Genomic DNA, 24,838 nt, shown 5'->3' on the forward strand with positions numbered 1-24,838 from the left:
TGTTCTCTCCCTGCCCCCACAGCTGTTTGGCCTGACTGCCCTCAACTAAAACAGCTGACATGTTTCCCAGCTGACATGCCAGTGATGGATAATCATAAACATTTTTATAAAGGACCTACTACTGACATCTTCTGGCAGAACAAGGCACACATCTCTGTGGGGAAGTTCATAATCTACACCACAAGGGGGAGTCTTTCAGCCACTAAAATCCACTTAAAAACGAACACCACTTTGAGCGCTGTCCTTTGCGCTGTTGCTTTTCTTGCCTATAAAAAACGACTGTGGCTAAAAAGTAACGGCCAACAGCCAACAAAAGCACTGTGGCTCTAAATGTGTATATGGTATATGGAATTGCGTATTCAGGGGATAATAGACTAACACACACATTTGTCAATCCCCCTTTCCTAAATCTCAGCCGTTTGAGTTCCTTTATTCCCCTCCACCCTCTTTGGAGAGGGGACACGGGATGAGCAGAGCTTTTGGAATGTGTGCAGCAGCTGCTACGTCACCGCGGTCTCTCAAGTCTCACTCCATCCGAAGATCTCAGTAAAGCCCGAGTCCCGTGGAAAAACAGTTTTTATGGACTTTAAAAACGGTGAGTTTGAGTTCTAACTAAAACTTAGAGTTCGATCAGAATGTTATTTATTTTATGAGATACACTCAAAAGGTACATACAATGAAGTCCGTGTTCAATAAATGAGTTTGCTGCTAGATTAAATGTCCGTTAGCCAATTTAGCTAGCAAGCGAGCCGACGGTGGTAACTAACGGGCTAAACTCCACTCTTCCTTCACCATAGAGTGGAGTTTAGTCCGCTACTTAGCTAGGGGTGTTTTTGAAAATACAGACGTGTGAGCTAGCTAACTTACTGGTTGCTATTTTGTTCATGTCTACAAAATAAACGTTACTTAGCTAGCTAAATAGCGAGTTACTACGCTATTAACTAATATAGCCTAGTTATATTTATAGCTAGGTAACGTCAGCTAACTAAGGTTAAACAAAATCTAAACTTTTTCTGTTCTTTTGTTGGGCTCAACTTGTCCCAACTTGACCTCTTTTGAGGCACAGTGCCCGTAATTTGAGATGGGCAACCAGAATTGGGTGATGCTGCAGAAATAAAAAGTGTTTTTTGGGCTACAAATGATCTAGTTCGATGAGAATAGCTGCGTGATTTTGTTTATATGATTTGGTAATAGCGATCAAGCAATGTCATGCATGTTGAGAGCTTGACACTTCACTTCACTCAATTGGTTATGTGGCTTTTAATGCACAAATAGAAAAAAGACAGAAGTTTAAGCATTTTTGTGGCAAATGTTAGCCAGCCAGATATCACGTGGGTAGAATAACAGAACATTAATTAAAAATGGTCATATGTTATTACTGCAGTGTCAGTGGATTCATAAAACATTGAATACGTCCAGCTTGCATTGTGGAATCATTTAGGATTGATTAGGGGCAATATTTTGATTACGGGCTCCCTGGGGAGACACGTTAAGTGGGACGCACTGTTCTGTCTCCATGGTGATCGAGAGGATGCCCTGCCTCGGTGTCGCGGCAGACAGCTGAAAGGGGCGTGCGCCAATAGGAAACGACTACTCGTTTTCTATGTTCAATCTCATAAAGTCTCATGAAATCCACGATGGTAAGGACAACACGGTATCAACTCGACATCAGCAGAACTGGGTAGATTACCATCGAATACGAATGTAATGCTTAGCATTTTTTGTGTCATCTCACTCATATGGTTCATTCATGTGCTGAATAGTGGAATCCTTGCTTTTTTACGTCCATATTCTCTACTCTGTGTTCATGCTGCTGTTGTATTGCTGTGATCCCTGCAGAAGGTTTGTTTCTCCCTGACCTTGATTGAGATGCTGCATTTCTAATCTGTAACACACAATCTCTCCATTGTTGTCTGTCACAAATTAAATCCAAAATAATAACCTAGTATAAATGTCTTGTTTTTTTCAGCCATTTTACAATAACGTCTATTACCCATACCAGCCAAAGACCCAAGGGACCCACTCATCAGCTGGGATCCCCTCCCCCCTAACCTCCCCCCTGAGCCAGCCCTCCTCCAGCAGCCGGTGTCCTCCAGCACCACCTCCACCAGCCATGTCTGCCTCCACATCCACCATCATCCCGCCCTTCAAATTCCGTCCGCGACGCGAGAGCGTTGACTGGCGCCGGATCAGCGCGGTGGACGTGGACCTGGTGGCCAGCGAGCTGGACTTCCAGACCCTGCAGGAGCACATCACAGGGGTGACCTTCTGCAACGTGGAGGGGGAGCGTTGTGTCCGCTGCCAGAGCCCCGTGGACCCAGCGCTGCTCAAGCTCTTCCGCCTGGCACAGCTGACAGTGGAGTACCTGCTGCACTCCCAGGAGTACTTGACCCTGAGCCTGGGGGCGGCCGAGGAGAGGCTGCAGACCCAGGCCCGCGAGCACCAGCAGCTCCTGGCCCAGCAGCAGAAGCAGGCGGACCAGGCCAAGGTACTGAAGACGGAGCTGAAGCAGAGGAAGAAAATCATTGCTCTCAACCAGCAGGCTATGATCAACATGACCAATTGCCATAAGGTACTGAACACCTCCTCACGCTGCCACTTCTTCTCGGTATCTGTTTCTATGTGTTATTCCCACCTTCCTCCTGGGTCCTCCTCTTAGCCATTGTTCCCCAGGCGGTATTCAGAGCTACTTTAGTTTTGTTCAATTATCATTGTCAGAGGAGTGAGAATGCTAACAGGAGGTTCATCTTTGTACATATCTACCTCAATTACCTCGTACCCCTGTGTATGTAGCCAAGTTATCATTACTCAATGTGTATTTATTCATTGTGCTATTATTTTCCTATAATTGTTATTGTTTTTCTCTCTGCATTGTTGGGAAGGGCCCGTAAGTAAGCATTTCACTGTTAGTCTACTGTTGTTTACGACGCATGTGACAAATCAAATTTGATTTGGTTTAAATAAATTATACCATTTAAATCAGAGACATAGTATTGGAAATAGGTTCACCTCATCCCGTAGCTGTAATGTGGCCACTTTATAAGGATTGGTAGACGTAATCATTATCAGGCTTGTTTTTGGACCTAAACAATAGGATTGTGTTCTGAGCAGATGGTGTCAGCTGGGGATAATTAGACCTACTTCTTTTAACCCACTTACAAAGGGTGGTAAGAGACGGAACCAAAATGACTGAACCACCTCCCCCACCCTCATTCATGTTTCCATAATGATGTTGGTCTCGAGTCAACGTGATGTTTTGATGTTCTATTTTCTACACCAGAAATGTATGCATTTATTGAAAAGATGTAGAATAGAAGGATATATCCTTATACTTTTAAAGGGCATTGCTGTTGAATAGGGCCCAGCTGTTGCCAAGACAACACCTAGTGTTTCATATGACTGAGCATTGTTGCTAGGTGAGAGTGTAACAGGCACGTTGATAACCGAGGTGTCTGTACAGCTCAATTATTGATGTGCCACCATGCACCCAAAAATAGACCTAGATGGGTTGATTGTTTCACACAGGTACTCAAATATATTGCGTCAAGCTACGTTTTACAGATACAGAAACTTCAACAGATATACAGAATGCACCGTGTATTTGATACACAGCATCTAGCCTAATTGTCTGCAAAGCACAGAAATGTCGCCTAAATTGTAGTGCTTTTATCATTCAAGAAACGTCCTGCCTATTTCAGCCTGTGTGTTGTCAATGCAATCTAGAAAATGAACGTTTAAGTCAGCTTTTTTATTGCCATCTTGCACTTCAAGACACGGCAAACGGATGCCAACAGATACACAACCGCCTTGATTCTATCAATGACCAAACCTAATTCAATTTCACTGGCGATTTCCACAGTTATTCCAGAGCAGCAATGTAATTACAGCACACAACAACAAGGGTCTCTGTTGTAGAAACAACCACTTCCCATGCAGCATGGTAGAGCACCAGCACGCGAGGCAACAAGGTATCGGTGGCAGTGCGGTTCAGTTTGAATGAAGGCACAAACAGGCTGTGTTGGGTGTCGGGCGTTAAATGTGTCGTGTGATGTGGTTGCTCCAGCGTTTAATCTGCCCCGTCTGTCACTCCTCCTGTGAGCTGGAGCGAGGTGACGCCAGCATCCGGGGTGAATCACGTCACTCATGCTATGTCGATCTGTCTGCCAGGAAACAGTTATTAAAGCTTAATGGTAGATAGTATAGTCGCTATGTTGATCTGTCTCCCAGGAAACAGTCATGAAAGCTTAATGATAGATGGCATAGTAGCTATGTCGATCTGTCTGCCAGGAAACAGTCATTAAAGCTTAATGGTAGATGACATAGTCGCTATGTTGATCTGTCTCCCAGGAAACAGTCATGAAAGCTTAATGGTAGATGGCATAGTAGCTATGTTGATCTGTCTCCCAGGAAACCGTCATTAAAGCTTAATGGTAGATGACATAGTCGCTATGTTGATCTGTCTCCCAGGAAACAGTTATTAAAGCTTAATGGTAGATAGTATAGTCGCTATGTCGATCTGTCTCCCAGGAAACAGTTATTAAAGCTTAATGGTAGATGACATAGTCGCTATGTTGATCTGTCTCCCAGGAAACAGTTATTAAAGCTTAATGGTAGATGACATAGTCGCTATGTTGATCTGTCTCCCAGGAAACAGTTATTAAAGCTTAATGGTAGATGACATAGTCGCTATGTTGATCTGTCTCCCAGGAAACCGTCATTAAAGCTTAATGGTAGATGACATAGTCGCTATGTTGATCTGTCTCCCAGGAAACAGTCATTAAAGCTTAAGTTGCCTATTAAGAAATTGGCTTTACATTTGATCTATAAGTGAAGGTAGCAAACAACATGTAATCAGACCATTGATTCGTTGCAGTCTTTGCATGGGAATATACTGTTGATGTATAATTCAGTTTCCTTTTCTTTTCCTTTAGTGTCAACATTGTGATAAAGCCTTCATGAATTCCTCCTTTCTCCAGAATCATATGCAACGTCGCCATGCAGATGAGTACGACAGCCGTAAGTCAAGAGAGCTTTTAAAAGGTTTGATCGTCAGTTTAGAGAGAACGGTAGGGAAAGTAACCGTCAGTCAGGTAAGAAGGTTCGCTGCGGCCAACCAACCCGTCTCCCTGACAGTCCCATAGGGAGTCCCACTGGTATGGGTGTCCCCAAGTGCACCACAGTGTTCCTACAATGCTGGAAAACCAGTTCCTATGACATCCCGCTCTAGTTTGCAGCAGCAGTAGACATGTCACACACTCCCACACAGTCTAGCAGAAAGAGAGAGGTCTATCTTTGAGCCCGGGCCCTAAAACACTAGTTAGGCTAACTTTTTCTTCATTAGTATGTCTCTGTTATTGTTTCTCTCAGAGTTAAGGACAGGCAACCAGAGGGAAGTGAAGAGCATTGCAGATGAGGAGGAGATCAGTCGGCTGAAAGGGCAGCTGAGTTCCATCACATCTGAGCTGGAGTCACAGAGACAAGCCCTCTTGGCCAAAGCCTCTCAGGTGGGACAATAAGAACCGTGCTTGTTTCCATGGCATTGATCAGTTTGCACTTGCGTATTTGTTTAGAGCTTTTGACCATTTTCATTCTCTTTTCATCTGTAGGAAAGAGACCAGCAGTCCATGCACCAGGATTTGATGAGAAAGTTAGAGAGATGGAAGGAAGAAGAACACAGGAAGATAGAGGAGATGAGAGACGGTTTCCGGAGGGAGATCGAGATGCTTCACAACAGGAACGCTCTTCTTCAACAAGTTAGACCATTTGGCAAAGCACTGACTTTCATGGTTCTGTGTCCCGTTCAAACTGATGCGTTGGTGATTTGGTTCTGTATGTCAGGGAGGTTTTTGTTTGAATTATTTGATGTGATCTGTACAGAAAGTGGATCTCAAGATGACTACTCCTGTGAGGAGGTCCAGTCCTGCTACCCATCAGACTGACCAAGACATGGATGAAAAAAACAATGTTGTAGTCCAGAAGATGGATCAGAAACACAAGAAACTGGTAAGCAGCTAAGCAGTACTTCTTTTCCTGAAATATTTCAAGTTGTGATAACAACAAAAAAACATAAACTATTTATTTTGTTACAGGAAGAAAGGTTTACATCAAAAATAGAAAAAATGAAGGCTAACCATGAGAGCGAGAAGTATCAGGTAAGATGTGGATGACACATCTGTGAAGCTTTCATGAAGAATACTGGTTAACAGAACTACTTGTGAGTTCTGTTGAATAGTTCATTCAAGGTCAGCGGAAAGCCTTGAACAGTGGTGGGCCGTCAGGGCCAGCAAGGCCTTCTCTGCTGGCCTAAACATCATCAGAATATCATTTAAAAAATATATATATTTTCCCACAAATATGTATTAAATTATTCCCCAGAGTAAGAGTTACACTCTTCATTTCATAGCATTCCTCTTGGTTGCACTGCTTCCAGCCCCAGGTTGAGATTTGGAGGGCTGGTCTTTGTTAGATCTTTTATCCAATCATATTCAGCCATCATGTGTTGCCAGGGGTCTAAAATCTGCCCTCAGGCCTTCAGAATCAACAGTGCGGGCGCTTGTAGCTTAAAGTGAATGGAAATTAAAATTTAGTGTCAAACAATCAGCTTTAGAGTTGGCTATTGTACGCCTGCTGGCTGGCTCCAGTGTTACACAGGAGCCAGCTAGCAGCCGTAGTGCGTGCACGTCTTTTGATTGGATTACCAATATTGAGAGGCAGGTCCTATATGGGCAGGTCTCAGAACTAGGAAACTGAAATTGATCAACAAATTAATTTGCATACTACTAAGCTGTTTTTTCAAGCCACAATGGCGGAAGGAGAAGATATCGATTTGGTCGAGGATATAATTATAACGGCATTCTCAAGACAAACTTTTCAAGAAAAGTTAGACATTGTCAGGAGAGGTAGACGCCGACGCTACCACGCCTGTCACAGGCAGGAAAGGGGTTTGTTCGCCACTTTCAACTATGGGCGCTATCAATGACTCACAGGCTCCGAGAAGCACTGCAAACTGTACTGCTGGGAATGCCTATTATTTGCAAGTGATTGATTTGGTGTTTGGAGCCACACTGGCTTTGCAAACCTGAGTTGTCTAACCAAGGCAGCAACGAGACACCAAAGTACGGCTGGGCACTTACAAGCAATGGTGCTTTTGAAAACTTTTGGGGACACCTGAGTGGATCTACAGCTCAACGAACAAGCGCGCAGGGCAACGAAGCTGCACAATGAAAAGGTATTGTACTCTTCCCCTGCAATTCTCTGAATACAAATGTCAATTTCAAGGTGACGCAACGCCTGGTTATACTGCGTTTCTGTCTAAATGTATAGTGTCTAGAGCCATGGCATCATAATGATGGTAATAAGAGGTGGATTCATTCTGGTGGGACTGTGTAGGACTTCACTGAAGGCCCAGGCCCCAGAACCACGGCACGCTACTGGCCTTGAAAGAGGCAGCCATCGCAGTGGGATCTCTAACGTCTACGTCTGTCCTATGTCTCCTCTCAGTGGCAGGATCAGTTTAGCAGGTTGGAGTCGTCTGTGGTGGAGTGGCAGCAGCAGAGCCAGAGGCAGAAGGAGGAGAGTGACCAGCGGCTTCAGGAGCGGGACCTAATCATCCTCTCTCAGCGAGAGCAGGTCAGTTCACTCACCACCACCCCCTGGCGACCCGGCCACCGGGGCAGCTGGGAATATGAGGAAACAGGGCGCCTACTTGGCCCTCATACAGGAAATCCTGGATTGATGGGGCCAGATGGACGTGTCATGTTTTCACACGCTCATATAGTGTAGTTGTCAGGGCCACTCTGACTTCATAAGCATGTTAAGGAGTTAAATGAAATTAGATCACGCCCTTGGGGTTCAACAGCTTTGAATACAAAACATATAATTAATAATAATTAAGAAATGTAGCTAATTGTACTTCTTCTTTTCAAAGATAAAGCATATGTCCTCAAATCCACCTACTAAAGTAGTTGAAGTTCCAGGTATGCATACTTTTTCTTTGACTTTATTTTTTGTATTACTTTGTTTATATTTGTCAAATTTGGATATTAGCTTGAATCTGGATGTTAGCTTGAACTTGGATATTAGCGGTTTGTAGTTCTGTAAAGAACCTGTTATTGCTGACAATTGTTCCTACTTTGTATGTTTCAGTGATCATAACAGCCCCAGCACCAGAGCCTAAACCAAAGAGAGTAGTGAAGGGTAGGTAATTAGCAGGAGATTCCCAACAATATGTTGCTCAGTCAATCTAGACATCTGCGTCCTTTTGCTCAGAGAAAAGGTATGCAAGCACGTAACATGACTGTTCTGTCAGCGATCTCTCCCCGTTGATCAGACCTCCCAACGAGACACCATTAAAGATCAATGTTATTGTACCCTCTACCTGAGTTCCTTCCTCCTAATTCCCGCTCTTGTCTGACCTCTGACCCCCTGTGTTGTCCAATCAGAGCAGCCTCCCTCTGCTCGTAAACTGGATCCTATAGAGGAGCTGTCTGAGGAGGACAAAGGTAACACAGTCTAGATGACAGCAGCGCCTGTCTGTCTGCTCCATGCATGCTCTCTGCACGGAGGTGTGAGTCGGTCTGTGATGCCTGCCATGAGCATTTGTGAAGTCGAGTCATTCAAAGCCACATTGGCCCAAAAAAGCAGCAAGATGTTCTCCTCTTCTGCCCATCCCTCTCCAGAATCCTGTGGCTGTTAGCTGTAGTTATCTATGGCACAGGTCCTTTGTAGATGGAAGAAAATGAATATGCACCTCTCTCTCTCAAATCATTTTCACGCTTGCCCAGCCTGTCCTCTGAAACTACAAAGGCGTCCGTGTAATTTTGAGTGTGTTATGAAGTGTATGTGTGTAACTGTACTGTACCTTTCTGGTGCTTGTCATAGACTCGTCCAGCGTGTCTGAGAAGAAGCCAGTTGTTGTAATGAAGCAGGCGTCTTCGGTGACCAGTGTCCTGAGGAAGAACCCCGACATCAAGAGGGAGCTGCGTCCCGCCCTGGAGCAGGCACTCCTAGAGAAGCTTGAGTCCCTGGGAGTCAAACCGGTATGTACTGTACCTTTATGAGTACAAATACACGATAGAATCTTTAAAATCACACTCTGTGGAAGATCTATGCCATTAAAGAGTCAGCCTGACCGATACACCATCAAAAACATACAACAAATTGACTTCACTAATAGACTTAAGGGATCATTTGTCTCCCCAGTAAAGATAATCCTTATGATAGTTAAGTGTCTTCCATTTTCTAATCTACACAACTCTGTAGGGTCTGAGGGGACTCGGAGGCAGCGAGTACAGTGATCTCATGGCTACGGTGCGCTCGGAGAGAGAGAGTACGGCGAGGGACATTCCGGACTACTGGCGTCACCGTGAGGATGTGGCGCACACGTTGCTTCTGAGACTGAAGGACAAGAGGAAGGGGAGTGACTCTGCCCCCGAGCAGCGGGTCAAACCAAAACAACCCACTCAAGGTACATGTATTTGTATTTATTATGGATCCCCCATTAGCTGCTGCCAAGGCAGCTATTCTTCCTAAGGTCTGGCAAAGTAAAGGCAGTTATACAGTTTTAAAAACATTACAATACAATCATTATGTAAGTCACAACACACTAAGTGTGTGCCCTCAGGCCCATACACCACTACCACACATCTACAATGCAAAATCCATGTGTACATGTGTGTATAGTGCGTATGTTATCATGTGTGTGTATGCAAGTGTCTGCCTATGTTTGTGTTACTTCAGTCCCCACTGTTCCATAAGGTGTATTTTTACCTGCTTTTTAAATCTGATTCTATTGCTTGCATCAGTTACCTGATGTGGTACTGTGCGCCTCCCATAGTCTGTTCTTGACTTGGGGACTGTGAAGAGACCTCTGGTGGCATGTTTCGTGGGGTATGCATGGGTGTCCGAGCTGTGTGCTAGTATTTTAAACAGACAGCTCGGTACCTTCAGCATGTCAACACCTCTTACAAAGAAGTAATGATGTAGTCAAGTAATGGTGTAGTCAATCTCTCTTCCACTTTGAGCCATGAGAGATTGACATGCATGTCATTAATGTTAGCTCTCCTTGTACTTTTAAGGGCCAGCCGTGCTGCCCTGTTCTGAGCCAACTGCAATTTCCCCAAGTCCCTCTTTGTAGCACCTGACCACACGACTAAACAGTAGTCCAGGTGTGACAAAACCAGGGCCTGTAGTAGAGGTCGAGCGATTAATCGAAATGGCCGATTAATTAGGGCCGTTTTCATAACAATCGGAAATCGGTCTATTTGGACAACGTTATGTTAAAAGGAACCACCAGCTTTCATATGTTCTCATGTTCTGAGCAAAGAACTTAAACGTTAGCTTTTTTTACATGGCACATATTGCACTTTTACTTCTCCAACACTTTGCATTATTTAAACCAAATTGAACATGTTTCATTATTTATTTGAGGCTAAATGGATTTTTATTGATGTATTATATTAAGTTAAAATAAGTGTTCATTCAGTATTGTTGTAATTGTCATTATTACAAATAAATGTACAAAATTGGCCGACTAATCGGTATAAGCTTTTTTTGGGCCTCCAATAATCGGTATTGGCGTTGAAAAATCATAATCAGTTGACCTCTTGCCTGTAGGACCTGCCTTGTTGATAGTGTTGTTAACCTCTGGGATCGTTCTGGACGCTAGCGTCCCACCTCGCCAACAGCCAGTGAAATTGCAGAGCGCCAAATTCAAAACAACAGAAATCTCATAATTAAAATTCCTCAACCATACAAGTATTTTACACCATTTTAAAGATACACTTCTCGTTAATCCAACCACATTGTCCGATTTCAAAAAGGCTTTTCGGTGAAAGCAGAACATATCATTATGTTAGGTCAGCAACTAGTCACCGAAAGCATTCAGCCATTTTCCAACCAAAGAGAGGTGTCATAAAAAGCAGAAATATAGATCAAATTAATCACTAACCTTTGACGATCTTCATCAGATGACCCTCCCAGGACTCAATGTTACACAATACATGTATGTTTTGTTCGATCAAGTTCGTATTTATATCCAAAAACCTCAGTTTACATTGGCGCCATGTTCAGAAATGCCTCCAAAACATCCGAAGAAATTGCAGAGAGCCACATCAAATAACAGAAATACTCATCATAAACTTTGATGAAAGATACATGTTTTACATAGAATTAAAGATAAACGTGTTCTTAATGCAACCGCTGTGTCAGATTTTAAAAAAGCTTTACGGAAAAAGCTTTTAAAAAAAATATTCAATAATCTGAGAACAGCGTTCAGCCACAAAAGCAAGCCATACAGTTACCCGCCAAATTGTGGAGTCAACAAAAATAATAAATAGCATTATAAATCTTCACTTACCTTTGCTGATCTTCGTTGGAATGCACTCCCAGGACTCCCACTTCCACAATAAATGTTTGTTTTGTTTGATTACGTCCATATTTATGTCCAAATACCTCAAAATCGACCACAAAATCCAGACGAAAAGTCAAGAGTTCCATTACAGTTTATAGAAACATGTCAAATTATGTTTACAATCAATCCTTAGGGTATTTTTATAATGAATCTTCAATAATATTCCAACCGGACAATAGCATATTCATTACAGAGGAAAAAGATGGAACGGCGCGCCCTCGTGACCACGCAGTAAACAACTGATTGGCCACAGCCTAGTCCACTAGTTGAAACAGCTCTTATTCTTATAAAGTCTGTTGACATCTGCTGGAAGCCTTGGGAAGTGCAATCTGGCCGCTATAGACACAACATTGGATAGGCATTCACTTAAATGAAACTACAAACCTCAGATTTCCCACTTCCTGGTTGGATTTGTCTCAGGTGTTTACCTGCCATATGAGTTATGCTATACTCACAGACATCATTCAAACAGTTTTAGAAACTTCAGAGGGGTTTCTATCCAATACTACTAATAATATGCATATATTAGCATATGGGACAGAGTAGAAGGCAGTTTACTCTGGGCACCTTATTCATCCAAGCTACTCAATACTGCCCCCCTGTCACCAAGAAGTTAAGAAGGCAGAGTAGCGCTTTATTATGGACAAACTTCTCCCCATCTTAGCTACTGTTGTTTCAATATGTTTTTAACCATGACAGTTTACTGTTCAGTATTACTCCAAGCAGTTTAGTCACCTCAACATGCTCAATTTCCACATTATTCATTACGAGATGTAGTTGAGGTTTAGGGTTTAGTGAATGATTTGTCCCAAATACATGCTTTTAATCCTAAATATTTCAAAAACTAACTTATTCCTTTCTACCCATTCTGAAACTAACTGCAGCTCTTTGTTAAGTGTTAGTCATTTCAGTCTCTGTAGTAGCTGACGTGTATAGTGTTCCGCATATGAGTCATTACATTTACATTTAAGTCATTTAGCAGACGCTCTTATCCAGAGCGACTTACAAATTGGTGCATTTCACCTTATGACATCCAGTGGAACAGTCACTTTACAATAGTGCATCAAATCTTAAAAGGGTGGGGGTGAGAAGGATTACTTGTCCTATCCTAGGTATTCCTTAAAGAGGTGGGGTTTCAGGTGTCTCCGGAAGGTGGTGATTGACTCCGCTGTCCTGGCGTCGTGAGGGAGTTTGTTCCACCATTGGGGGGCCAGAGCAGTGAACAGTTTTGACTGGGCTGAGCGGGAACTGTACTTCCTCAGTGGTAGGGAGGCGAGCAGGCTAGAGGTGGATGAACGCAGTGCCCTTGTTTGGGTGTAGGGCCTGATCAGAGCCTGGAGGTACTGAGGTGCCGTTCCCCTCACAGCTCCGTAGGCAAGCACCATGGTCTTGTAGCGGATGCGAGCTTCAACTGGAAGCCAGTGGAGAGAGCGGAGGAGCGGGGTGACGTGAGAGAACTTGGGAAGGTTGAACACCAGACGGGCTGCGGCGTTCTGGATGAGTTGTAGGGGTTTAATGGCACAGGCAGGGAGCCCAGCCAACAGCGAGTTGCAGTAATCCAGACGGGAGATGACAAGTGCCTGGATTAGGACCTGCGCCGCTTCCTGTGTGAGGCAGGGTCGTACTCTGCGGATGTTGTAGAGCATGAACCTACAGGAACGGGCCACCGCCTTGATGTTAGTTGAGAAAGACAGGGTGTTGTCCAGGATCACGCCAAGGTTCTTAGCGCTCTGGGAGGAGGACACAATGGAGTTGTCAACCGTGATGGCGAGATCATGGAACGGGCAGTCCTTCCCTGGGAGGAAGAGCAGCTCCGTCTTGCCGAGGTTCAGCTTGAGGTGGTGATCCGTCATCCACACTGATATGTCTGCCAGACATGCAGAGATGCGATTCGCCACCTGGTCATCAGAAGGGGGAAAGGAGAAGATTAATTGTGTGTCGTCTGCATAGCAATGATAGGAGAGACCATGTGAGGTTATGACAGAGCCAAGTGACTTGGTGTATAGCGAGAATATGAGAGGGCCTAGAACAGAGCCCTGGGGGACACCAGTGGTGAGAGTGCGTGGTGAGGAGACAGATTCTCACCACGCCACCTGGTAGGAGCGACCTGTCAGGTAGGACGCAATCCAAGCGTGGGCCGCGCCGGAGATGCCCAACTCAGAGAGGGTGGAGAGGAGGATCTGATGGTTCACAGTATTGAAGGCAGCCGATAGGTCTAGAAGGATGAGAGCAGAGGAGAGAGAGTTAGCTTTAGCAGTGCGGAGCGCCTCCGTGATACAGAGAAGAGCAGTCTCAGTTGAATGACTAGTCTTGAAACCTGACTGATTTGGATCAAGAAGGTCATTCTGAGAGAGATAGCGGGAGAGCTGGCCAAGGACGGCACGTTCAAGAGTTTTGGAGAGAAAAGAAAGAAGGGATACTGGTCTGTAGTTGTTGACATCGGAGGGATCGAGTGTAGGTTTTTTCAGAAGGGGTGCAACTCTCACTCTCTTGAAGACGGAAGGGACGTAGCCAGCGGTCAGGGATGAGTTGATGAGCGAGGTGAGGTAAGGGAGAAGGTCTCCGGAAATGGTCTGGAGAAGAGAGGAGGGGATAGGGTCAAGCGGGCAGGTTGTTGGGCGGCCGGCCGTCACAAGACGCGAGATTTCATCTGGAGAGAGACTTGGGGAGAAAGAGGTCAGAGCACAGGGTAGGGCAGTGTGAGCAGAACCAGCGGTGTCGTTTGACTTAGCAAACGAGGATCGGATGTCGAATTCAAGGAGGCGACCTTCTTTTTCAAAATGGAAGTCTAACAAGACAGCCTCCCACAATCATTTTATCATTCATTTCTCTCAGCCAATCATCAGCCATTTGTGTAAGTGCTGTGCTTGTTGAGTGTCCTTCCCAATATGCGTGCTGAATGTCTGTAGTCAATTTGTTTACTGTGAAATAGCATTATATCTGGTCAAACACAATTCTTTTCAGAAGTTTAGTAGGGGTTGGTAACAGGCTGATTGGTTGGCTATTTTAGCCAGTAAAGGGGGCTTTACTATTCTTGGGTAGCGGAATAGCTTTAGATTCCCTCCAGGCCTGAGGGGACACACTTTCTAGTAGTCTTAAATTGAAGGTGTGGCGAAATCGTCTGCTATTATCCTCAGTAATTTTCAATCCAGATTGTCAGACCCTGGTGGCTTGTTTTTTTCACCTCTTCTACACTGACTCTACGGAATTCAAAAGTACAGTTCTTATCTTTCATAATTTGGTCTGATATACTTGGATGTGGCATGTCAACCTGAAGTTTGCTTGTCTTGCCAATGAAAAGGTAATTAAAGTAGTTGGTGGGTTTTGTGATAAATGAGCCATCTGATTCAATGAATGATGGTGCCGAGTTGGCTTTTTTACCCAAAATGTAATTTAAGGTGCTCCAAAGCTTTTTACTATCATTCTTTTATATCACTTCTTTGTTTCATTGTATAGTTTATTTGTATTTTTATTTAGCTTAGTCACATTTAGTTTAGTTCTTAATTTGCAGTAAGTTTGCCAGTCAGTTGGGCTGCCAGACTTTATTTGCCATACCTTTTGCCTCATCCCTCTCAACCATACAATTTTTCAATTCCTCATCAATCCAAGGGGATTTAACAGTTTTTAAAGTAATTTTCACAATGGGTGCGTGCTTATTAGTAACTGGAATAAGCCATTTACATAAATGTGTCAAGTGCAGCGTCTGGTTGCTCCACATTACACACCACACACCAGCAAATATTCTTTACATCATCAACATAGGAATTACTACAAAATGTATTGTATGACCTCTTATACACTATATTAGGCCCAGCCTTTGAAACTTTGGTTTTCCTAGATGGATATTATATTGTGATCACTACATCCTATGGATTTGGATACTGCTTTAAAGCACAATTCTGCAGCATTCGTAAAGATGTGATCAATACATGTTGATGATTTCATTCCTGTGTTGTATGTAACTACCCTGGTAGGTTGACTGACAACCTGAACCAGGTTGCAGGTACTGGTTACAGTTTGAAGTTTGTTCCTGAGTGGGCAGCTTGATGAGAGCCAGTCAATATTTAAATCACCCAGGAAATATACTTCTCTGTTGATATCACATACATTGTCAAGCATTTCACAGATATTATCCAGATACTGACTGTTAGCACTTGGTGGTCTATGGCATGTGGGGAGTATGAGGACTTAGAACTTTTAACTCATTCAAGAATGTTCATGGGGTTTTTGCTGAGGGGTTCATGTTTCATCTCATGGGTCGATTCCATTCTCTTGTGATAGTTTGCTAGCATGCTGCTGGTGACATTAATCACGTCGCCCTTAATCAATGTAACATTTAAGCCTTAACTTCTTGACGCTAGCCATCCCTGTCGCTGCATCATTTTCGTCAGCAACCTCATAGCGCAACAGTCAAATAATATTACTAAAAAATATTCATATTCATAAAATCACAAGTTCAATATTGCAAAGCACAGCTTTGCCTTTTGTTAATCCACCTGTCGTCTCAGATTTTGAAATTATGCTTTACAGCGAAAGCAATCCAAGCGTTTGTGTAAGTTTATCGATGCCTAGCATAGCATTATGTACATTTAGCATCAGGAAGCTTAGTCAAAATCAGAAAAGCAATCAAATGAACCGTTTACCTTTGATGATCTTCGGATGTTTTCACTCACGAGACTCCCAGTTACACAACAAATGTTCCTTTTGTTCCATAAAGATTATTTTTATGTCCAAAATAGCTCCGTTTGTTTGTCGCGTTATGTTCAGAAATCCACAGGAAAGAGCGGTCACGACAACGCAGATGGAAATTCCAAATAGTCTACATAACATCCACAGAAACATGTCAAACGTTTTTAATCATTCCTCAGGTAGTTTTTAAAATATATATTCGATAATATATCAACCGAGTGTGTAGGTTTTTCAATAACAGCGGGAGGAACAATGGCTGCTTTTCTCTGTAGCGCAAAAACTCACTCAGAGTCCCCACCTATCCACTTACGCAATGTGATCTTTCACACACCTTTTTCAAAATAAAAGCCTGAAACTATGTCTAAAGACTGTTGACACCTTAGGGAAGCCAGAGAAAAAGGAATTTGGTTGATATCCCTTTAAATGGAGGATAGGCATGCAAAGGAACAGAAGGGTTTCAAAATAAGAGGCACTTGCTGATTGGATTTTCCTCAGGGTTTCGCCTGCAATATCAGTTCTGTTATACTCACAGATAATATTTTGACAGTTTTGGAAACTTTAGTGTTTTCTATCCTAGTCTGTCAATTATATGCATATTCTAGCATCTGGTCCTGAGAAATAGGCCGTTTACTTTGGGAACGTTATTTTTCCAAACATAAAAATAGTGCCCCCTAGCTTCAAGAGGTTAAGCTGCTCCCAACAGGAGTCATGTCCGTCACCGTTGTAACCTACTTAGGACTTGAGACGTCTTCAAATGAACTAATCAGCTGATTTTTGTTATTCTGACCCTCCTGAAAGTGACCCAGGCCAGACAACGGTCCAGAAGCCTTTCCTCCAAGGTGACACAAGTGATTTCAGGACCACCAGCAGCGCCTGCCAAACAGCCTGCCCCTCGGACCCTTACCAGTACCCTGCCCAAGACCTCCACTCCCAAGTACGTACCGAGTCAGAATCTCCTGCTGTTTGTCTCACGCCAGAGACTACCTCGCCACTGGCTTCATTTATGTTGTATCAGAAATCTGAGTACATAGTCTGTTGCATTGAGAAGGATACCATAGAAAGTGAGTTGTCTTACAAGCTGTGTCTTATTACCTTATATGGGAGTGATTGATTGTATGTTCATTTCAAATGATGACATTGCCTTTGGCCTCGTAGGACCCCTCCCTTCAGCTCAGACGACAAGTCAACAGAGGAGGAGTCTGAAGAGGAGAAGCCACCTCAGAAATCCAGGCAGGAGCAGAGAGTCCCTCATCACAGAGCGTCCCAGCCCAAACCAACACAACCCAAGACCACCCCCCATCACAAACTCACCCAGTCCAAACCGGTCCAGGCCAGATCTGGCCAGCCCAGGACCACCCAGGCTCAGCCATATAAACCCCAGCAGCCCAGAAGCGCTGTGGTCAACACAACCAAGATGGGGGTCAACGTAGTAGAGAGTGAGGGAGAGTGGACAGAGGGGAGTGAGTTGGAGGAGATCGACCAACAACAGCTCCAGAACTGCAAAGACCAGAATGGGAACGTACAGAAGACTACAAACAGTAAGAGGGACTTTTGTTGTTTTTACTGCTATGATTTTCTCCTTTGTGTGGTATTAAGTGCTAATTTCAGATAACAACACACACATCCCAAGTCTACAGCCTTTTCTTTTTTAGTTGTGTGTTTATTGAAAACTGTTACCCATAGGTTTTTATGCGTTGTGCTGACCATAGTTGTCTTTCCAGATAACCTGGTCAAGGACTTGACTCAGAGCCTGGAGAAGCAGCTTGCAGACCGAGGACCAAAGAAGTCGCTAGGGGGAGTGAGCTTCTTACCAGAGAGGAAAGACAAAGACGTTGTACGGGAACTCAAGGTGAGAAATCCTCTCTTGTCTCCTCTCTGTTGTGTCATCATCAACTCAGAGTAACATAAGACAGAGAACAAACAGAACATTTGCTGACGTCAGAATGTTCCCATATCCTAATCGTGTTCATCTGGACTGTTATGTGGCGTTTCAGTATACAAACGATGATGATGAGGATGACTGGGATATCTCCTCGTTGGATGACCTATCGGTCCCCGCCCCCGTGAGGAAGAGCCTGGACTCAGACAGCACTACCAGTGTCTGGGGAACATCCACCGGGAAGGGGCAGAAAACAGGTCAGTCTCACTGACTCTCACAGACCCAGCTCCATTCAGGTCCCTTTATCCTTCATCTTCAGCCTCTGATGATGTTTTATCAATTCCCCAGGTTTGAATGAAGCAGGAACCGGCAGCGACTGGAGTGACGATGATATATAGTCCTATGGAGGTGATACAGTTCTACAATGATAAAACTCAATATGACGCCCATAGGAATTCTTTGGAAGGCAAATATACTTCTACATGATTTACCGATACTGTTAGAATTACAGTTGCATGTAGAAGAGACTTAATGAATGGATCCTCTCTGTTCAGGACACAGTGTATCTCTAGAGATATACACCTATGACAGTGGTAGCCAACTGCCTTGTGGCAGTTTTCAGTGTTTTTATTTTATATACAGATTATATGTTAGCTATAGTGAATTGTCAACTTAGAGGTTTTATGAAATGTGATATTGCACTTCATGTGAGGTACCTGTATGATTTGTGTCAAAACAATTTACAAGACATTTGTGTTTCCCATGAAAGAAAAGAAAATGTGTTTTTTATCTAAAATATTTATACATGCTAGCAATAAATATTTATTTTTGTATCAAATGGAATCATTCATCCCTTTCCTTGATGTCAATTCAGTTCACAAAAGGAACACCGTTATATGTTAGTAAAACATTCATATATAAGGTGTAGGTGGCGAGACAGTTACCAAATCAAATTGATTCAGTTCTCACAATGTTTTCATGGTAACTAACGACCAATGATATGAAGCAGTGTATTTCCTGCGGTACAGGAGCTACTGCAGCTCAAACAAAATCGTCCCTGCTATACGTCCCAGTGGTCCTTGTTGTCCTGATCTTTCTGCCACCTCTGCTCCCTTGGACCAATTGTGGCATTGGAGTCACTCTGGAAGAGTTTGGCATCATGTATGTGCGTCTGGTCCGAGCTGTGGCATAGGAGTTAGGTCTGCGGGGCCTTTTCTTTGATCTGGAAGACGGAGCATGAGAACTGAGATGATGTTACACATTCGACACAAAATATATTCCTCTGATGCCAGCTATTGTCTTTCGATTGAAGCAGGAATTTTGTGGATTGTCTTACGTTGAGCGTAGACCCTCCTTTCCAGAGAAGAAACTGAGTATGAAACCTCCGGTGATGAGCAAGATCGAGCCTCCCCAGCCAATAAAAACCGCTGCTCCGATTTCAAATCTGAAGAGAAAAAATGAGAAAGCATATACTGTATACTTAACTACTTGAAACCAATGTTGTTCCCGCAGTCTCATTGAAAAAAAATCCACTCACTTCTGTGCCTTGAAATTGGGATCCACAAACTCTGATCTTATTTTGTTACCCCACCAGGAGTACACGATCAGGCCAGCAAATCCTAGGAGGAAAACAGCTATTATTATCATATTTAACTAGGCAAGTCAGTTAAGAACAAATTCTTATTTACGGTGACGGCCTAACCCAGACGACACTGGGGCAATTGTGCACCGCCCTATAGGACTCCCAATCACAGCCACTTGATACAGCCTGGAATCAAACCAGGCTCTGTAGTGATGCCTCTAGCACTGAAATACAGTGCCTGAGACCGCTGCCCCACTCTGGACCACTGCCCCACTCTGGACTGCTGCGCCACTTCGGTTACTAATCAGGTACTCCATAAACATATCTTACCAGACGCCAGATAGGTGATTCCCCCGGCAAAGGTGACCCGTGCGTTGGCGAGCTCTGACCCTCCAATCTTGGTGCACTTCATCCCTATCAGTGTGAGGACTCCAGCGAAGAACCCAAGGATCACAGAACAGATGGACAGAGCCCTTACTGAGTGGAGGAACACTGATGCAGAGTAGAACACTCAGTTAAACAGGAAGCCAAAGTACAGGACTACAGTTAAGTATTATACACTGAGTATACTATACATTAGGAACAACTTCCTAATATTGAGTTGTACCAACCCACTTTTGCCCTCAGAACAGGTTCAATTCATCAGAGTATGGACTCTACACAGTACTACAAGTCCCATGTGGCTCAATTGGTAGAGCATGGCACTTGCAAAGCCAGGGTTATGGGTTCAATTCATATGGAGGACCAGTATGACAATGCTTGCACTCACTACTGTAAGTTGCTCTGGATAAGAGTGTCTAGATATGATATATGTGCCAAAAGCCTTCCACAGGGATGCTGGTCCATGGTGACTCCAATGCTTCCCAAAATTGTGTTAAGTTTGCTAGATTTCCTTTTTCATTCTTGATGCACACAGGAAGCTGTTGAGTTCTGTAGCTCAGTTGGTAGAGCATGGCGCTTGTAACGCCAGGGTAGTGGGTTCGATTCCCGGGACCACCCATACGTAGAATGTATGCACACATGATTGTAAGTCGCTTTGGATAAAAGCGTCTGCTAAATGGCATATATTATATTATTATATTATGAAAAAGCCAGCAGCATTGCAGTTCTTGACACAAGCTGGTGCACCTACTACCATACTCTGTCAAAAGGCATTTAAGGCTTTTGTCTTGCCCATTCACCCACTGAATGACACACATACACAATCCATGTTTTAATTGTCTCAAGGCTTAAAAATCATTCTTTAAGCTTTCTCCTCTTCCTCTACACCGATTGAAGTGGATTTAGCAAGTGACATCAATAAGGGATGATAGCTTTCATCTCGATTCACCTGATCAATCTATGTCATGGAAAGAGCAGGTGTTTTTAATGTTTTGTACTGGAGTTTGTGGATTCCACTCTATGGTATCGCTAGTTCCGTCTGCAAAATGTTGATCATGACATTCATACTTCTGCTCTGCCCCATTATCTGCCTGTAATGTAGTACTGTATAAGAGCATCTGCTGAATGACAATCAACTGCACCAAACTGCACTGAAGATCGAGATAACCCTCCAAGTTAAGTTGTAAGCGTCACTATCCCATCATGTATCATCAGATGTACGGTGTCCATATTAGGACAGAATCACACATCCATGGAAGTTGTGACAAGCTGACCGGAACATACCTGGTAGTCCCAGCATGGAGGGGTACTCTTTGCAGTCGGACACCCCCGTTGAGTCTGAGACACAGTCCTTCCAGAGGTTAGAGAAGTAGTTGCCGGTGGTGAGCACCACGCTGCCCACTTCAGACCAGGTCCAGTACTCTATAGCCAGGGTGGAGCTCACCAGAATCCAGCCAGCCAGACACGACACAAAGCAGCCTATCTCCATGTACATCATCACCGTCCTGTGCTTCATGATGATGGTGATAAGGAAGATGCTCTTTAGCTTGGCAGTGGTTCCTAAAAAAAAAGCTAAGTTTAGGAAGAGGATTAACCAGAGAGATGAGTAGAGTGAACAAAGCTGGAGTGAAGTTCCAGAGTTGCTCAGGATCTTCGGTCTGTGGAAGTCAAGGTGCAGCCAGGCACTTGCATTGTTATGTCACTGATGCCTCCCAGTCAAACCAGCATTGTGGACGTTTGGCTTATCTCACAGGGTTTTGCTCCGTAAGCAAACGTATCTTTTCCCACGATCCAGGGGGAGATAGTGTCAGGGATTGGGAGTGGTGAAACTGTTTCCCGCTCTCCCTCCCCTCGTATGGGGGTTTGACTAGGTCTCTCTCTCATAGCCCTTTATCTCAAATCACAGTGGATGAACTGCTCCCTCCGAGCTAAAGTGACAAGACACTGGTGCATGTAACTGATTCATGTCAATATTCTCTGGACGAATTGATAATGATCTATGTAATATAGCCTATAGAGTAGAGCTGAGGACAGTATCCTAAAGTAGATCTTTATTGGACAATTTGTTTTGCCACAAGAATTAAAATAGCATTTTAAAATGAAAAACATGCTAATACACACGTAACAGCTACATACAAAAACACTTAATTCCCACTGCAACATGCACATGCCACACAATCACAACCAGTCACTGTAGACGTGGGTCTTGTTGGATCCTTTTGGCTCCTGTGACTGTTTGGATTGGCTGTTTTCTCCAGTTGAGAATTCTCTGGTGAGGGGCACCATGGGAAATCTGGAGGAAGGGGCCAATTCCACCCTGTTAGAGAAATTATATTAAGCGAATTAAGATATATTCAGAAAACATGCACTCAACATTTACGCAAAACGCATTGTAGACTGATAACTGAAAATACACCATTCATGTATTTATTTTAATTTTATTTCCCCTTTATTTAACCAGGTAGGCCAGTTGAGAACAAGTTCTCATTTACAACTATGACCTGGCCAAGATAAAGCAAAACACAGAGATGGGATAAGACATGGGATAAACAAAGTAGTCAATAACACAATAGAAAAATCTATATACAGTGTGGGCAAATGTAATAAGATTAGAGAGGTAAGGCAATACTTAGAGAAGCATGCTTATGTGGTGTTGTATGTAAATTAGGCATGTATGCTTATTGTCGCTTATACAGTACTGTCACGGTTTTCATGTGGTGAAGGAGAGTCGGACCAAACTGCAGCGCGTATATTGTGATCCATGTTTATTTACACAACGTAACACGAATCCAAAACACAAACGTAGTGAAAACCGAAACAGCCTTAACTGGTGCAAACTAACACAGCCTAAGGCCATCAAGACACTCAGGACAATCACCCACAATACAACCAAAGAATATGGCTGCCTAAATATGGCTCCCAATCAGAGACAACGATAAACACCTGCCTCTGATTGAGAACCACTTCAGACAGCCATAGACTAACCTAGAACACCCCACTAAGCTACAATCCCACTATCTACACACCACATACAAAAACCCATGTCACACCCTGGCCTGACCAAATACATAAAGAAAAACACAAAATACTTCGACCAGGGCGTGACAGGTACTGTACATTTAACCCTTTTGAATGGGCTACTGTGAATATAGTGGCAGAGAACAGAATGGGTCCTAATATGATGAGGAAGCCTCTCACTAGGCCAAGTCAAAGAGCAGATCCAATATTATACCTGAGTAGGGAAAATGTAGGCAAAAAACAGCTTGGCATTCCCATACAGTTTTAGAGAAAAAATCATATTAGCAGACACTGCACCCATAAGACTCCTGATTATTCCACACAGAGATACCAGATACGTGACGAGAGATTCTAGTACTCAAACCACATTTCACCGTCCACAGAAGTCCACACAGTTGGCTACAGTGGTGGAGTCCTCAGAGCAGTCCTTCCACAGGTTGGACCAGCGCCCAACCTGGGCCACCCTCCAGTAGTCGATAGCCAGGGTGCAGGCCACAATCACCCAGTCCAGCATGGACACCTCGAGGCCCAGGATCTGAACCAACGTCCTCCACATTCCTCTGTCTGGACAGGTGGAGAGGATCGCTCACAGGGACTACCGAGGGTAAGTTACTGGATCTTTTGCAAGGTTACTGATTTCATCCAATCTAGTCACGGAATTCACAAAAATGCATCCAATAAAAATGATTCCATATTCACTTAGCACAAGATTGGAGCGTCGGTCTGTTAGCTGTGCGGCATATCACTCTTGGTTTAAATAGGAAACAGTGTCCGGGCAGAATAGAGTGGCAACACCAAAAACAGAGACTGTTTACAGGCAGCCTCCCTGACTGCTTTGACAGGTATGACTGTGCTGACAATATTAGGAAAGTAACATCTAAAAGATTATTTCTATATCTTAAAATATACTGATTTTGATTAAACTACAGTTGAATCATTTGAAAAGGGAGAAGAACAACAACACGGAGTCAGAGAGAACTTAAAACGTTAATGACATGGACTAGTAACTGAAAGGTTGCTAGTTCAAATCCCTGAGCTGACAAGGTACAAATCTGTCATTCTGCCCCTGAACAGGCAGTAAACCCACTGTTCCTAGGCTGTCATTGAAAATAAGAATTTGTTCTTAACTGACTTGCCTAGTTAAATAAAGGTAAAATAAAAAATAAATAAAAAAATAGCAATACAATGAATGTGATGAAGCAGTTAATTTGATGAAACATTCCCAGGAAACAGGCCATTGGATACGTTCCCCCACATACAGAATCACAATTGGATCATTATTGGGCTGTCAAACGATTCAAACATTTAATTGAGTTCATCAAAGGATTTGTTGTGATTCAAATTCAGAATTTGCTCAAATTGAGTTGTTCAAAGTAACAGTTAGCAAATCAGGTAAATTGACAAAGCACACTTAATTGAACCTCATTGTCAACTTGTTTTGACATCCAATTGTTGTTTTTAGCTGTATAAATGATGTACTTTTGATGTTTTCACTGTATTTTGAAAGCTTAGAGACAATGTGATTCATCGCAATTCAAAAACATTAGTTCACTAAAATTCAAAAAAGTTAATTTGAGTTAACGGATTAACTCTGACAGCACTAATCATCATATACAGTATATAAAATTGTTACTTCAGTTCGGTCCAGTCACAATCACACATAGTATGAACAGAACCAGGTCATATGTAGGAGTTTTTGATAAACGGTTCTCTCTCGCTCCTTCTTGACCCACTGGATAAAGAGGACACTGTACTACTACTGCCTCTGCTCACCTCAGAGTGCACTGACCCATGAGACCTCGATGGATGACCAGACATCAAAGACCCACTGGCAAATTTCGAGGACTGCCTGGAGTTCGAGGACCGTCCAGACCGCTCT

General features: G+C 43.5%; 2 protein-coding genes across 6 annotated transcripts; one reads left to right on the plus strand and one right to left on the minus strand.

Moving 5' to 3' along the window:
• The first annotated feature begins 354 nt into the window (after positions 1 to 354).
• On the plus strand, positions 355 to 18,816 carry LOC118370261 (cilium assembly protein DZIP1-like). Of its 4 annotated transcripts, none has more exons than XM_052499283.1 (18): positions 355 to 595; positions 1,970 to 2,572; positions 4,932 to 5,016; positions 5,368 to 5,504; positions 5,607 to 5,753; positions 5,878 to 6,003; positions 6,090 to 6,152; positions 7,501 to 7,629; positions 7,928 to 7,976; positions 8,146 to 8,196; positions 8,442 to 8,501; positions 8,881 to 9,038; positions 9,262 to 9,466; positions 16,898 to 17,033; positions 17,255 to 17,637; positions 17,821 to 17,948; positions 18,094 to 18,235; positions 18,327 to 18,816. In XM_052499283.1, the coding sequence occupies exons 2-18, from the start codon at positions 2,114 to 2,116 to the stop codon at positions 18,374 to 18,376; spliced, it is 2,508 nt and encodes an 835-aa protein (XP_052355243.1). In that variant the 5' UTR covers positions 355 to 595; positions 1,970 to 2,113; the 3' UTR covers positions 18,377 to 18,816. The 4 variants fall into 4 exon arrangements, with proteins under 4 accessions (XP_052355243.1, XP_052355244.1, XP_052355241.1 ...); XM_052499284.1 differs by lacking the exon at positions 355 to 595 and adding an exon at positions 1,581 to 1,704; XM_052499281.1 differs by lacking the exon at positions 355 to 595 and adding an exon at positions 1,589 to 1,681.
• Positions 18,788 to 24,830, minus strand: cldn10d (claudin 10d). 2 transcript variants are annotated; one of them, XM_035755200.2, is made up of 6 exons: positions 24,733 to 24,830; positions 21,226 to 22,258; positions 19,891 to 19,989; positions 19,516 to 19,597; positions 19,315 to 19,422; positions 18,788 to 19,200 (listed from the first exon to the last, which is right to left on the minus strand). In XM_035755200.2, exons 2-6 carry the CDS (start codon positions 21,455 to 21,457, stop codon positions 19,020 to 19,022), a joined length of 702 nt encoding a protein of 233 aa, XP_035611093.1. In that variant the 5' UTR covers positions 21,458 to 22,258; positions 24,733 to 24,830; the 3' UTR covers positions 18,788 to 19,019. The 2 variants fall into 2 exon arrangements, with proteins under 2 accessions (XP_035611093.1, XP_035611092.1); XM_035755199.2 differs by having other exon boundaries at positions 19,891 to 20,052.
• Between the last annotated feature and the right edge of the window lie 8 nt (positions 24,831 to 24,838).

This window comes from Oncorhynchus keta, chromosome 37 (assembly GCF_023373465.1).
Source record: "Oncorhynchus keta strain PuntledgeMale-10-30-2019 chromosome 37, Oket_V2, whole genome shotgun sequence".
NCBI classification, from domain to species: domain Eukaryota; kingdom Metazoa; phylum Chordata; class Actinopteri; order Salmoniformes; family Salmonidae; genus Oncorhynchus; species Oncorhynchus keta.